Source organism: Podarcis liolepis, assembly GCF_965112155.1.
Source record: "Podarcis liolepis genome assembly, chromosome: 3".
NCBI lineage: Eukaryota > Metazoa > Chordata > Lepidosauria > Squamata > Lacertidae > Podarcis > Podarcis liolepis.
This window is the reverse complement of record NC_139557.1, coordinates 124,000,168-124,015,000: the sequence shown is the minus strand read 5'-3', so window position 1 is coordinate 124,015,000 and position 14,833 is coordinate 124,000,168. Positions and strand designations below refer to the sequence as shown.

The 14,833-nt window shown below is 45.1% G+C and overlaps 1 protein-coding gene across 2 annotated transcripts; it reads right to left on the bottom strand.

Annotated features, from left to right (window-relative positions):
- Nucleotides 1–45: 45 nt before the first annotated feature.
- ESCO2 (establishment of sister chromatid cohesion N-acetyltransferase 2) lies at nt 46–13,706 on the bottom strand. 2 transcript variants are annotated; one of them, XM_083494407.1, is made up of 11 exons: nt 13,555–13,706; nt 10,779–10,838; nt 8,268–9,264; nt 6,863–6,959; nt 6,618–6,678; nt 6,342–6,465; nt 5,355–5,486; nt 4,788–4,877; nt 3,416–3,553; nt 1,568–1,752; nt 46–887 (listed from the first exon to the last, which is right to left on the bottom strand). In XM_083494407.1, exons 2-11 carry the CDS (start codon nt 10,820–10,822, stop codon nt 755–757), a joined length of 2,001 nt encoding a protein of 666 aa, XP_083350533.1. In that variant the 5' UTR covers nt 10,823–10,838; nt 13,555–13,706; the 3' UTR covers nt 46–754. The 2 variants fall into 2 exon arrangements, with proteins under 2 accessions (XP_083350533.1, XP_083350534.1); XM_083494408.1 differs by having other exon boundaries at nt 10,779–10,897; nt 13,555–13,650.
- Between the last annotated feature and the right edge of the window lie 1,127 nt (nt 13,707–14,833).

The following is a 14,833-nucleotide window of genomic DNA, read 5'->3' as shown; positions in this document are numbered from 1 at the left end:
AAACCCCACCAGACACAGCAATATTGACATGAACACAAAGAGACGAAATTACACAAATATTTTATTTGAACAGACTCGTTCGAACAAGGTTTAGTGCAATAATTGCAGCAGTTCCCAGACGCAGGCTCAGGATTCAAAACCCAATGCTTTAGGATTGCAAAAGTAGCCTCAAGTGCTACCAACAGGTGCAAAAAGAATATTTAACTGGCCCATAGCAGCATTAGAACATCTCAGACTCTTCCTACCTCCATTCTGTAAGGAAGATTTTACTCTTTGTCAAGAGTGACTTTCTTTAGCTTAAAGCAAGAATGGAGAATCAGTCACCTTCTGGATGTTGCAGAACTACACCTCCAGTCATCTCTGACCATTAGGTCCAATATCTGGAGGACCACTGGCCCCTGGCTTCAAACTCTCACCTCAGATCCAGCCGGCTAAACAAAGAAGCCAACCTTCTATTATAGTAATAGGCTTGACAGAAGGAGTTCAAAGTTTTGGAACGCTGGAGGCAGAGGATACAAATAGCTCAAGCAGATGTCAGCTGTAGATAGATTAAATTGGCCTTCTCTTCGTACCATCTAAAACTTACAATCAACTTTGAAAGTTTCAACTTTCAGAATAAAACTTTTTAAAGCAACACAAACATGGTTTGTTGCCGCTCCTAATTTATATTACAATGTTAAAATGCAGAATATAACACAAGGAAAATGACAAAATAGATTGTTGAATCTTCGTAGGAAGACACCCTCAACTGAGCTTAATTAATGAAATTATAAACAAGGAAGTTGGGTGTTTGGCAATACCTGGCTGCAAATAGCTTGCCATCTGGTGTGGGGTCAGAAAAAGCAATTTCGTTGGTGTTTAAAAAAGAGCCAAATAAGAATGTACGTCTGGAAAAGAAAAGAAAAGTTATCAATGTAACACAAGGATCCAGTCCTGTTTTCATGCTCATTTCAATTTACGGTCAGTTTGTATATTTAAATTTGTCAGTATTAAAGAAATGGGGAACACACCAGACATGCAAGGAGTGCCTTTTCCCACATCACTGAACACTCACAATCAGTGGGCACATTTTTCTGGATTAGAAGGAGAAGCTTGTTTTAAAAAACTAGTGTTATCGGAAACTTAAGACTCCCACCAAGCTTCAATGTGTTGTATAGGATCTGCAAACCTCTCGTGGTTGGGGCATACTTGTATGGTAATGTATTCTCACAAGCCTTGGTTCACGAAGAATGTTTTATGCATGGAGTGGTTGCAAGGATGTGATCTGCATCAGAAAGTGGGCCTTGGGGTGGGGTGAGGAGGAACGAAGATTGTTTCGTTTCTGTTATACAGAGCCCCAAACTATCACTGACCAAAGCATGTGCACCAGGCTTGGGAGTCAGAGAGGCAGTTAAGTCCAAGGTTCTCTCAACCCCCTGCTGTATGTGGTTCATACACCAGATCTTAAGCTCCTAAGTATTACTTGCTGGTAAACCTCCTTTAAAGCAAGCTGAAAACTGGCTGTAATCCCAGAAGGTCATATCTGAGAACACTCTCTACTTTTATTTCAGATATTACATTTCCTTACCTCATCACATCCACTAGACGACTGGCAATGCCTCTTCTCCGCATCAGGCTGAACACCCAGATTCTGCTGATCCCACAAAACACCTTCTCTGGCTTTGTTGAGCAGCACCAGGCACGCTGAGGCTCCAGACTGTCATTAGTAGGAGACCCTGACACTGGTGGAGGCTCTGAAAGCACTTGGTAAGCCTAGGAACAACAGGATACGCTCATAACAAGGCAGTGGGGTGGGGAAAACAGCAGCAAGCCTCTAACAAAGCACGCTTTATGCAAGGCTTCAATGGGACGCACCACAATGCCCAAAGCATCATGTTTGGAGCGTCTGTACCAAATGCCAGAAGTGCCTCAATTATTCTTGAAGTAGAGAGCTACCTACAAATGTTATCCATAAAACATTTGTTAGCCTTTAAGAAGCTATTTTTACAGCAACAGATTAACAATTGCCACACTTTAAATGCTATGAACAGCCAGCCATCTAAGCATGGGAATGTGTGAGTGGGCTCATCTCTGGGGGAGAGCCGCAGTGGAATGAGACCAGCCCAGAAACTCATTTAGAATGCTCTTAGGTCAGAATAAGGGACCAGCTAAAAGGCTCTAAAAGACAGATTTGTTCTGACATACAAGACAGCAGAGAAAATGTGCATATTCATTTTTCTTGCAATTGGCCTCTCCTCCCCATTTACTTTTTCCTTTATCTAGGACAAGAGCAATTTAATGCTCTTGAAGAGGTATATTGTGCAGCTTTCATTAAGCAGATGACACTTCTTTCTCCGTAAAGGGAACTGACCCAACAGAATCCACTAGCTAAGGAAAGGATAAGCCTGCTGAGTCCCATCTAGCAAGGACCTAGAACTACAAGCAGAAAGAGGAGTTGCCAGGCACAGTGGAGACTTGCAGCCAGAGCTCCACTCAATCAATCAATCAATTTCCTTTATTCGACCGATAGTCAGAATTAAAACATTACACAATAATTATAAACTATAACATCATAGGGGGTACATAAATAAGGTAGGGCCACAGTACTAGACCTCTCACAGATAACCCACGTCCAAGCATTCAGTTATACGTTTCCGACACTTGAGTGCCAGGAAAAGAAATTTAGCCATTGACAAGGTTGTTTTCCCAGAAGACTTATTTAGCAGATATGCTGTCTGCTTTCCTCTTTGTTGGGAACTGAGCTGGGGTAAGTATGGAGTTATAAGATACTGTCTTAAATTGTTGTAGAAGGGACAGCTCAATAGAATGTGCTCTGTGAATTCTACCTCACCCAATGCACAGTGGCATAATCTCTGGTCATATGGGACTCCTCCATATCTTCCCTTCAGGACCGCCGAGTCAAGAACATTCAGCCTAGCCGCAGTAAATAGCCTGCGGTATTCCACGTAGTGGATATCCGCCAGGTAGCGAGCTGGAGCAGCCCGATACAACTGCTCCCCCAGAAACAACCCAGGTTTCACACGGGCTATGTCCTCCTGTCTCAGAGCTCCACTCCACATTTATCAAACTTGATGAGGAACTTTTACTTCCCATTTCTAGCAATGTTTCCCTTCACATCTAAGAATGAACAGCAGACACTCCCAACTGCTTTTAAACGGTTTCCATACTGTCAAAAGAGTTTGCTCCAAGTGACAAAATCCTGCTTTCAGTGCAGTAAGAGTTACCAGCAGACTGGGTTCTTAGAACTAAAGTGGTTTGCTTTATTCAAGTAGCAAGACACATGGCTGAAAGAGGTCCAGTCAACTGCATTGCTCCTTCTCTTTGCCAAGTCATAAACACCTCTAAGGATGAACTCCTGTATCAAGGGTCTGCCCTGATCCAGATTATCGCTCTTTCCACTTGGCAAGTTACTCACCTGTCTGACCGGCTCAGCAATTAAGCAGCCAACAATCTTCTTTTCAGTGGATACAAACAGATATGTTTGGGTTGGACAGCGCAACACAACTTGTTTAAATCCAAGCTCGTTATCTACAAGCTCCCGTACAGCTTCAGCCTGTGCAAGGAAAATGCGATATATAAAGCTCAGCAACTAAACCAGACAAAACTCAATCCAGGTCATAACAAACATTATTTTCTAAATACATTGCGACTGTGCCTACCAGCAGTTATCCGCAGAAACAACTGAAGAACTCTTGATTGCCGTATTTTTCGCTCTATAGGACGCACCCGACCATAGGACGCACCTTTAGAGGGGGAGAACAAGAAAAAAAATTCTCCCCCTCTGTGCAGCACCCCTTCAGCGAAGTGGCAGGAGAAACGGAGCCCCTTCCATTTGTCCTCTTGCTTAGCTGAAGGGGCGCTGCGCCTTAGCTGAAGGGGCATCTACCCTTCAGCAAAAGGAACCCGAAGCCTCTGGAGCGCAGCGGGAGCTCCCGCCACGCTCCGGAGGCTTCAGTGAAGGCAACCCGAAGCCTCCAGAGCGCGCCCACTGCGCTTCGGAGGCTTCACGTTGCTATCGCTGAAGCCAAGGAGCCTGCACTCGCTCCATAAGACGCACACACATTTCCCTTTAATTTTTGGAGGGGAAAGTGTGTGTCTTATAGAGCGAAAAATACGGTAAATCCTAAAATCTGAGGCAACAGGTGTATTTTTTTTGTAACAATACAAGAAGTGTGGCTGGAAAAAACACCCCAATTTTGCTCCAAACAAAGTAATTTATTTAAATTCAAATTTAACAAGCTAAAAAGGAAAAGAGCCAGAAAAAGGAAATAGAACTGATATGGTGAGGAAGGTGGAGACTTTCCCTTATTTTATTTTTTTTTAAAAAAGAACACATACAGTGGTACCTCGGTTTAAGTACTTAATTCATTCCAGAGGTCCGTTCTTAACCTGAAGCACCACTTTAGCTAATGGGGCCTCCCACTGCCGCCATTGTGCGATTTCTGTTCTCATCCTGAAGCAAAGTTCTTAATAGGAGGTACGATTTCTGGGTTAGCGGAGTCTGTAACCTGAAGCGTATGTAACCTGTGGTACCACTGTACACACTTTAAAATTAGTTCATTTTACTTGGAGGTAGGGCAAATATTTTACACCAGTTGTGGAGAATCTCCAACCTGCAGGCCTACCAAGCTGTTTGGGGTGAACCACACCCACCTTTGTGAGAAGGGTCAATCCACAACTAAAAGAAAAAAGAACCAGGAGTGTATGCTCCAGATTCTTCCTTTGCATCAAGTAGCGGACCACTCCCATTTGGAGGAGCAAGACTAGAAGAAAAGTCAGCACCGCACCTTTTTGATGGCATATTTTGGATCATCCTGAAGAATCAAGACAACTTTTCCATCCCAGAATTCTGCAGCGACATGTTCATTCTTCCAGCTCTATCAAAAGGAGAAAAAGACAGAAGGGGGCAAAAAGTGTAGATCCCCAAGAGTTTAATTCGTGAGAGTTGTAAACCACTATATATATTAAAGTCATGATTAAAACAACCTGTATGTCCCTTTACGGTAGTCTTACCCAACCTCTGGCCCTCCAGATGTTGGGCTCCAACTCCCATCAGTCCTAGCCCGCAAGGCTGATATTCAGGGACAATGGGAGTTGTACTCCAAAACATCTGGAAGGCACAAGGAAGAGTCTCAGCCATGCGAAAGACACTCAAGTGAAGTACTTCCATAATTTTTATATGGCAAGTCACACAAAATGCTGGAGTGTGTGGATTGTTGAACTTAGATAACATTTGTGCTCAGTTTCCTAAGAACTCCCTGTTCTATATAGCAAGGTATGCTCTAGGGAATTCTGTTGTCCAAAACAAAATCAATTCACAAAGGATACCATGGTGCATTTAGTTTGTGTCTTACCACATATTTTATTCCTTCCAGGAACCGCTGATGATACTGGGCATGCTGTGTTTCATCTTCTGGGCTTGCAGCTGAGTAGACCATACCACATGATTTGCAGACGGTGGCACCAAAATGTTTCTGGCCAGCATCCTGTCAGGGGAAAGAGGGAGTTACCATGTTGCCATGCCTAAATCAGCCTGAGTCATCAGGAAAAAACTGTACAGTGGTTGTTGTTGTTGTTTAGTCGTGTCCGACTCTTCGTGACCCCCTGGACCAGAGCACGCCAGGCCCTCCTGTCTTCCACTGCCTCCCACAGTTTGGTCAAACTCATGCTGGTAGCTTCGAGAACACTGTCCCACCATCTCGTCCTCTGTCGTCCCCTCCTCCTTGTGCCCTCCATCTTTCCCAACACCAGGGTCTTTTCCAGGGAGTCTTCTCTTCTCATGATGTGGCCAAAGTACTGGAGCCTCAGCTTCACGATCTGTTCTTCCAGTGAGCACTCAGGGCTGATTTCCTTCAGAATGGAGAGGTTGGATCATCTTGCAGTCCATGGGACTCTCAAGAGTCTCCTCCAGCACCAGAATTCAAAAGCATCCATTCTTCGGTGATCAGCCTTCTTTATGGTCCAGCTCTCACTTCCATGTACAGTGGTACCTCGGGTTAAGTACTTAATTCATTCCAGAGGTCCGTACTTAACTTGAAACTGTTCTTAACCTGAAGCACCACTTTAGCTAATGGGGCCTCCTGCTGCCGCCGCGCTGCCGGAACATGATTTCTGTTCTCATCCTGAAGCAAAGCTCTTAACCTGAAGCACTAGTTCTGGGTTTGTGGAGTCTGTAACCTGAAGCGTATGTAACCCGAGGTACCACTGTACAATGATTTAGGAGTGCATATAAAGCTGATTAGCAGCTAAGATGGGCTTTTTTATTCTAAAATAGAAGCTCCAAGTTGCATGGCATTAGTTGACCTGCAAGTCATTAACAATATATTCAGAAATATACTCACAATGATCATCTGATCTTTGCTCAGTTCCTTTGTTTTCTTGCTGGTTCTCAGAATGGCAGGGACCTTCTGTCCTACTGGACTGAATGCGACAGCTGAAGACTGCTCATCTGAGAGACTGTGTGGCCTGAAATTTATTTAAGGAATTTATATCTTGTAGTAATGGGTTATATAGTAAATATTCACAGGGGGAAACAGGTTCATAAAGAAAAGTATCAAAACTGAAGAACTCTTTTCACCTACATATCACTACTGAATATCAGAACAAGATTGTCATACCTTTTTTTGTTGCTGGAAGGCGTACTGAAAAATGGATGGGTGTCACTTGCTGAAGATGGCTCTGAGGAAAGAAAAAAATATTGTGATTTCTATCCTCCATGGGCAATTTGTCCCAGGTCCCAATGACACGGAGAACTTTCTCTATTCAGAATATTGTGATGAACAGGATAGGGTGGCCTACCAAGCTTTCTATGACCACAGAACAGATGCATCTGAAATTGTAATATATTCTCAATGTTACTTACGCTTATCCTTGATTATCGTACTAGAAAGCTTGCTGGAAGAGGCAGTCTCATGCTTGTCCACGTTTTTTGGTGATCCCTGCAAGATTTCTTGAGGGTCCTAATGAACAAGACAAATGTTTTTTCGAGTAGGCAAATTTTCAAGGTGCCCCAATAATAAGTTTTGCTACTTGGTTACCCCTTCAGAAGTTTCCATTTAAGGTCTCAGGGAATGATATGAAGAAAAGCAATGGAGCAACCTTGCTGAAAAGCACAGATCTAGGTCTGGTCAGTGGCTTAAGAGAAAACCACCACTACAAACACCACCTTCCATGTCATGGAAGAAAGGTGGGATTTAATAAGATTCACTAGATGTCATGGAATGCCAGAGTGACCATGGCATAGTGACATATATAAAACTGTTGCCATGCTAACAGGCTTGTTGACCCAGTGAATTCTGTGAATGGAAGGCAGAGATTTCTGCAAATTCCTCATTTTTACTGCTGAACGTTGTTGTCGTTTAGTCGTGTCTGACTCTTTGTGACCCCATGGACCAGAGCACGCTGAACATTATGAGACCCTTTTTCAAGTCTCCAAGTTGCTGAAAGTTAAAATGTGTGGTGACTAGAGGTGTTCCCATCCTCCCCCACCCCCAATTCAGACATCTCATACATGGAAAGCCTACAGCAGACAGGCTACCCAGATATCAAATTTTATGAATTTTTGGCCTTGGCCTTTCAGTATTTTTTTCTGAAGTAGTTTTAATTTATGGCTTTATTGGATCTTACTGATTTTAACACCTGTTTTAATATAAAGTGTTTATTATACTGTGTTATATTAATGTTCTTTGCTTGCTTGTGAGATTTAAAAAAGAATTAAAGGATGGCATATAACCTGCTGATGTACAGTGCATTCAACACCATTCAGGACCATAATACCTGAAGGATCGCCTCTCCCCATATGAACAGATCCAGACCCTGCAATCATCCTTTGTGGCCCTTCTTTTTATGCCTCTTTTACAAGAGGTCGGGAGGGTGACAACACAAGGGCATTTTCTGCTCCCATTTTGTGGATTGCTCCACACAGGGAGGCTCACTAGGAAACTTCATTACATATCTTTAGGCGCCAAGTGAAAACATTTCTCTTCAACCAGGCATCTGGCTGATTACCATTCTATGGCTTTTTAAAATGTGTTTGTGGGAGGGGGATTATTGGTTTGTATTTGCTATATTATGCATTATGTATTTTCTGTTCTCATTTTGTATTTTTATGTTTGAATCACTCTTCGGGTGAAGGGCAGTATACAAATTACATAAATATTCAATGGACAAAACATTGTCTACACACAGCGAAGTTCCAAAAATGTGTATCGCAGCAGAAGTTCCATAAATGCAAACTTTGGTTACCAGTTTTCATATATTCTACATACCTGAGTTCCAGCATCAGCTTCCTTTTCTACCAGAGTCTCCGAGCAACCAGAATGAGACGTTTGGAGAGGGCTGGTATCTTGCAACAGGTTCCCTTCACACACAGTCTCCTGGCTTGTATTGCAGATCAATTTCACACCATCTTCCACACGATCATGTTTTTTCTCTTTGGGGCTTCCTTTCCTGTCTGCTTCCGTTGCTTTGCTTTCAGTGGACAAGAAGAGCTTGGAATGAGCCGGGTGTCTGCCCTGTCTCTCTTTCACTGTGGGCTTGCTAACTGAGCAGGGGGACGATGGAGATGAAAGTATCTTCTTAGAACCCGACTGCCATTTCTTTCCAGTGGCAAAGAATGCTGCCCCCGTCTGGAGCTTCGGCACAGGTTTGAATTTCATGCTTAAGACTTTAAAAGGAGTCTCCACTTTATTTTGAATAGCACAGTTAGCATCCTTATTCCCCTCCACAGGCTTGGGAAGCACCGTCTCTACCTTGGCTTTTTTGGTGTTTCTCGGCAAAGCCTTGGCCTGCCTGGAAGCAGCAGGCCGCTTGGATGCTTTTGAAGGCTTGCTCTTGTTTGTCATCACTTTCAGCTGTGTTGTCTCAGTCTTGTTGGCAACAGGTAGGTTCCCGTCATCATTTCTTGGATTCAGAGGATGGCTTTCATTTGCTAGTTTCCTCTCCAGTAGGTTTAGATATTGCTTCCCTTTGTTGTAAAAGGAGCTGGGGGGTACAATGGAACTGTATGCGGTGCCACACTCAGGAGACGTTCTCTGTGGAAACTCCCTTTGTATCCCCTTTGGCACACTGGCTGCTTGTAGTGGAGACTTATCAAGCTTCTGTGATATTCTTGATGCTTGGGACAGGTTTTGATTTTCTTTTTCTTCATCTTGGAAACTCAGCATCTGAGATACAGTACAGTGTCCTGCAGGATCTGTCATAGGCAGACCCTTAGCGAATTCCATCATCAGTTTTTTCGCTGGATTCCTGTGTACTAGTAACAAGCTGCAAAATGTAAAGTTAATGTTTATTTTCATTATGCATAAACATAACACAGTAAAACACCAACCGTAGCCGGTGACGACTCCATATTCAAAGTAGAAGAAGAAGAAGAAGAGTTTGGATTTGATATCCCGCCTTTCACTCCCTTTAAGGAGTCTCAGAGCAGCTAACATTCTCCTTTCCCTTCCTCCCCCACAACAAACACTCTGTGAGGTGAGTGGGGCTGAGAGACTTCAGAGAAGTGTGACTGGCCCAAGGTCACCCAGCAGCTGCATGCGGAGGAGCGGAGACGCGAACCCGGTTCACCAGATTACAAGACTACCGCTCTCAACCACTACACCACACTGGCTCTCACAGTATCATACACAGACCATATAAAAGAAAAGTTAGTGCACTGAGTTTAAATTGCTTCCTCCAGATACAACTGGTGAACCATGAAGGCTCTCCCAGTGTGGTGGATACTGTCCTTCAGGAGACTCTGGGAAAAGAAAATCACAGTAAGAATTTCCGTTACATTACCCAGAGGCTCCTGAGGGACAGTCATTACATCCTTGACGGTTCGGGCACTGGACTGGGGATTGGGGTCTGGCTGGTGTGAGGAAGTGTAATCCATTACAACAATATAAAGTAAATATTTGACTCTTTACTTAAAGGGGGGGGGAATAAAACTTTTTGCACATGACATCATTCTAATTTTAGCAGAATCTATGCAATCTTTTAAAAGAGCTAGATTAGCCAGTTGAAGATACTGAAATTTGGTGCATTTCCACATGTGATAGATGTGTAAGATGACAAATACATACTGGAAGATGATAAAAAAAATCAAGTTATAAAGATTTACTTGTAAGGATATGGGTTCCTACTCCTTCCTCTGTTCTTCCTATTAAATTATGTTAAGCAATCAGTGAATTCAGAAGAAACATAATTAGTTCCCTGTATTATCACAGGAAATTATGCAAAATATTGGAGATCACAAACTGGATCTAAATGAAATAACACAACAGTGTCTCTTACTGTTGAGTTGTGTGTGAACATATCAGACCACACAGCGATTCTTCAAACAGCTCTTGTTTATTCACAGGCCAGAACAGAACTGAACTGAACTGAAGGGTTCAGCCAGCCTGCTTATATAGAGCTCCAGTACAACGTAACTGTAACAAACTTCTGTAACTATCCATTCACTGAATGTCACTTTCAATCCCTTATTTGCATATGTGGACCTGAGTGAAAAACTATCTACAGTATCCCCCTGCTGGCCCAGGGTGAGAACTTCAGTACATAACACTTACAATACACCTTACTCCAATTTGGACAACGTTAAACCAAATTTCTTAATCATTAATTCGGAAAGTGAAGAATGAAAGTACCTAAGAGGAAGAGAGCAGGATGTTGTACATTCCAATCGTTTTGTAGCATCCCAAAACCAACAGTAATACATGTATAAAAATAAATCCCTCTGATTTTTCAAGTCACAACAGTAGCTAAAGCTCTCGGAAAACTTGCAACGGCAATCTCACCTGTCAATACTGCGTTTTCGCTTCCTCGGAGTAACAAACGCCATGTTCTCAGCAAAGCGCCTACAAGTCAGAGGCAGGTGCGTTAGTCAGTTATGTGTTGACAGGTGTGGTCTATTTGCCTGCAGAGCCGAGATTAGAAGGAGAACTCATGTTTGCATCCCTTGCCTATCTTTGCAAGCCACTGATATTCCTGATCCCCCACCCAGGCTAGTTTACACTGGCAGACCCTTTAGCCTTGGGACAGCAGCATAAAACAGCCTGGGTCTTTTCGCTTAAGGAAGGAGAGGCTTCTGGATCAGGCTAAATGGGGGCCCATCCCGTTAACCAGATGCCCCACAGGGAAACCCACAAGAAGCTTAGAGAAAAAGCACACTTCCCAGCAACTGCTACAGTGGTGCCTCGCAAGACGAAATTAATCCATTCCGCGAGTCTCTTCGTCTAGCGGTTTTTTCGTCTCACGAAGCAACCCTATTAGCGGCTTAGCGCTATTAGCGGTTTAGCGGCTATTAATGGCTTAGCGGATTAGCGGCTAAAAGGCTATTAGCGGCTTAGCAAAAGGGGGGGGGGAGTGGGGGAAAATCGGAACACTTGCAAGACGTTTTCGTCTTGCAAAGCAAGCCCATAGGGAAAATCGTCTTGCGAAGCAGCTCAAAAACGGAAACCCTTTCGTCTAGCGGGTTTTCCGTCTTGCGAGGCATTCGTCTTGCGGGGCACTACTGTATTCAGAAGCATTGCTGCCTCTGATGGGAGAACCACAGAGATCCCTTGCCTCTCGCAAGAGCAGAATAAGATAATTGTAGAGTGGGCATGTGGGGTCAGAAATGATTACTGGTCCTGTTTTTATATAAAATAACCAGCTCTATTTGCTTCTGCAGGAGGTGTAAGGAGAAAATGAATGTTTAAAAGCCTGTTACCAAGAGTCCTTCAGGGCCGGCCACACTTTCTGTACATGTACAGTGGTACCTCGGGTTAAGTACTTCATTCGTTCCGGAGGTCGGTTCTTGACCTGAAAGTGTTCTTAACCTGAAGCACCACTTTAGCTAATGGGGCCTCCTGCTTCCGCAGGATTTCTGTTCTCATCCTGAAGCCAAGTTCTTAACCTGAAGCACTATTTCTGGGTTAGTGGAGTCTGTAACCTGAAGCGTCTGTAACCCGAGGTACCACTGTACTTAGGTAAAATAAAGATCTTTTCATGGATCCCCCCTGTCTGCAATTCATTGGCTCTCTATTGCAAAGATAGTTCAGGGTTTGAAACCAGACCCAACAGGAAGGGGACCTTGGGGGTCATCTAGTCCAGCCCCAACCCTCTCCCCCGTGAATTGTTCTAATCCTCTTTTAAATCTATCTTTATATAGATTAAACACACACACACATATGGGGGGGGAGAGAGGTTCTGCTTCTCCATATAGTTATTTCTCTCCCTCTGTTGTGGCCTTTGGCTGCTCCCGCCCGCCATCTCATCGCTGCCTCCGGTGGCAGGGAGTTCCGCAGCTCCCCCCTGCCTTTCCTGGCTCTGTCCTGAACCCCAGCTTCATGGCAGGAGGGAGAAGAACCGTCTCTATGTCTCTCTTCTCCCCCTCCTTCATTTTATTTATCGCTTTATCTTTTATCAGTATTCATCAGTATTTTATCAGTGTCCATCAGTATGCGGATGATACCCAGCTCTACCTCTCTTTTAAATCAGAACCAGTGAAGGCGGCGAAGGTCCTGTGTGAGTGCCTGGAGGCGGTTGGAGGATGAATGGCGGCTAACAGATTGAGGTTGAATCCTGACAAGACAGAAGTACTGTTTTGGGGGGACAGGAGGCAGGCAGGTGTGGAGGATTCCCTGGTCCTGAATGGGGTAACTGTCATTTTGGACTCACAGCTGTCCATGGAGGCGCAGGTCAGTTCTGTGTCCAGGGCAGCTGTTTACCAGCTCCATCTGGTAAATAGGCTGAGACCCTCCCTGCCCTTGTCTCACCAGAGTGGTGCATGCTCTAGTTATCTCACGCTTGGACTACTGCAATGTGCTCTATGTGGGGCTACCTTTGAAGGTGACCCGGAAACTGCAACTAATCCAGAATGCAGCAGCTAGGCTGGTGACTGGGAGCAGCCGCCGAGACCACATAACACCAATCCTGAAAGACCTACACTGGCTCCCAGTACGTTTCCGAGCACAATTTAAAGTGTTGGGGCTGACCTTTAAAGCCCTAAACAGCCTCGGCCCAGTATACCTGAAGGAGTGTCTCCACCGCCATCGTTCAGCCTGGACACTGAGGTCCAGCGCTGAGGGCCTTCTGGTGGTTCCCTCGCTGTGAGAAGCCAAGTTACAGGGAACCAGGCAGAGGGCCTTCTCGGTAGTGGCGCCCGCCTTGTGGAACGCCCTCCCATCAGATGTCAAAGAGAAAAACAACTACCTGACATTCAGGAGACATCTTAAGTCAGCCCTGTTCAGGGAAGGTTTTAACGTGTGATATTTTAGTGTATTTTTGGTTTCTATGGAAGCCGCCCAGAGTGGCTGGGGAGGCCCAGCCAGATGGGCGGGGTATAAATAATAAATTATTATTATTACTATTATTATTATTATTAGGTCAAGCCCTCCGCGCTTTCTCCCTGAGGGGCTCCTTTTCTACGTGCGGGGAGTTCCGCGCCAAAGTGGGCCGAGGCGCCTCGACCGAGGCTTCTTCGCCCGGGAAAGGAGCCTAGGGAGGTTTCAGGCACCATTAAAACCCTAAAAACATCGCCTCCCGCCACTTTCCCCCTCACAAAAGCCGCCCTTTTGCTCCATTTCTTACCTCACGTTTCCCACCTCAGAGCTCCCGCCGCTCTTTTCCCCTCACGGCGCCGCGGCTCCGTTCGAAACTCTCCCCGTTCGCGCCTTCACGCCCATTGGCCAGCCGCGCCGCCAGTCCCATCGCTGCCTCGGCGATCATTGGCCCGAGTACAGAGCGTAGCCTCTGGAGGCGGGACTAAAGGAAGAAGCCCGCCTTTCGCGGGCTCCCCGGCCAATAGAAAGCGCCAATCTCTCACTGTCAACAAGTCCTAGCCAATCAAATGATGGGAGAAGCCCGGGTTTGGGCGCAAGGCATTGTGGGGGTTGTAGTTTCTCGTGGAGCAACGGGACGGGCAGGCAGCGCACTTGCCCGGATTCCGACGGATCAACTTGCGCGTCTGATGGCTTGCTGGCTGGATTGCTAGGCTCAGGGCAGCTCAGGGAGATCCCGAGTTTCTTGCATTGCATGGGGTTGGGCTACATGATCCTTAGTGATCCCTTCCAAATAATCTCAGAGGGTCGCTGCTGCTTCTCTGCTTGCTTACTCAGAAACAAATGTCCACTATTGTGATTTATCCCCACAAAACACCTCATTAGAGTTTCTTCCTATGTATTCAAAGGGCCTCTGCTGCACGATACTGATCAATGTATCTGTACTGGCTCACTGGGAAAACTTCAGAAATTCATCTAGACCTGTTACAGATAGGTAGCCGTGTTGGTCTGCCATAGTCAAAATAAAAAAATTCCTTCCAGTAGCACCTTAAAGACCAACTAAGTTAGTTCTTGGTATGAGCTTTCGTGTGCATGCACACTTCTTCAGATATCTTCAGAAGTGTGCATGCACACGAAAGCTCATACCAAGAACTAACTTAGTTGGTCTTTAAGGTGCTACTGGAAGGAATTTTTTTATTTCATCTAGACCTGTGAGCTCAGCTACTCAGCAGCCCCTCTGCCTGAGTGATAATCCCTGGCATCCTGATACCTGAGTGCCAGACAGGTAGCCATTCCAGAAATAACAAACCCAGATGAAGACAAAAGGGTGTGATGAACTTGGCTGGGAAACAGGGAAATGTAAAGATCTCTGTTGTTCCACTTGAGGGGTGTTTGGTGGAGGGCAAAGAGAACCATGGGGCAGGGTCCAGGATGCTCAGATTCCTGCCCCCAGACCTCCCATGTACAGTGGTGCCTCGCAAGACATTCTCTTCGTTTCCTCTTGCGAAGCAAGCCCATTGACAGATTAGCGGATTAGCGCTATTAGCGGCTTATTGGCTTAGCGGATAAACGGCTTAGAAAAGGGGGGG

What these genes read in the sequence shown, in the direction of transcription:
- ESCO2 (XM_083494407.1), bottom strand. Translation starts at nt 10,822, where the DNA reads ATGGCGTTTGTTACTCCGAGGAAGCGAAAACGCAGTATTGACAG. An exon ending in CAAAATATGCCATCAAAAAG is followed by an intron (nt 3,554 to 4,787) that starts GTGCGGTGCTGA and finishes TTCCTTGCACAG; the next exon opens with GCTGAAGCTGTACGGGAGCT. An exon ending in CGTCTAGTGGATGTGATGAG is followed by an intron (nt 888 to 1,567) that starts GTAAGGAAATGT and finishes TTTCTTTTCCAG; the next exon opens with ACGTACATTCTTATTTGGCT.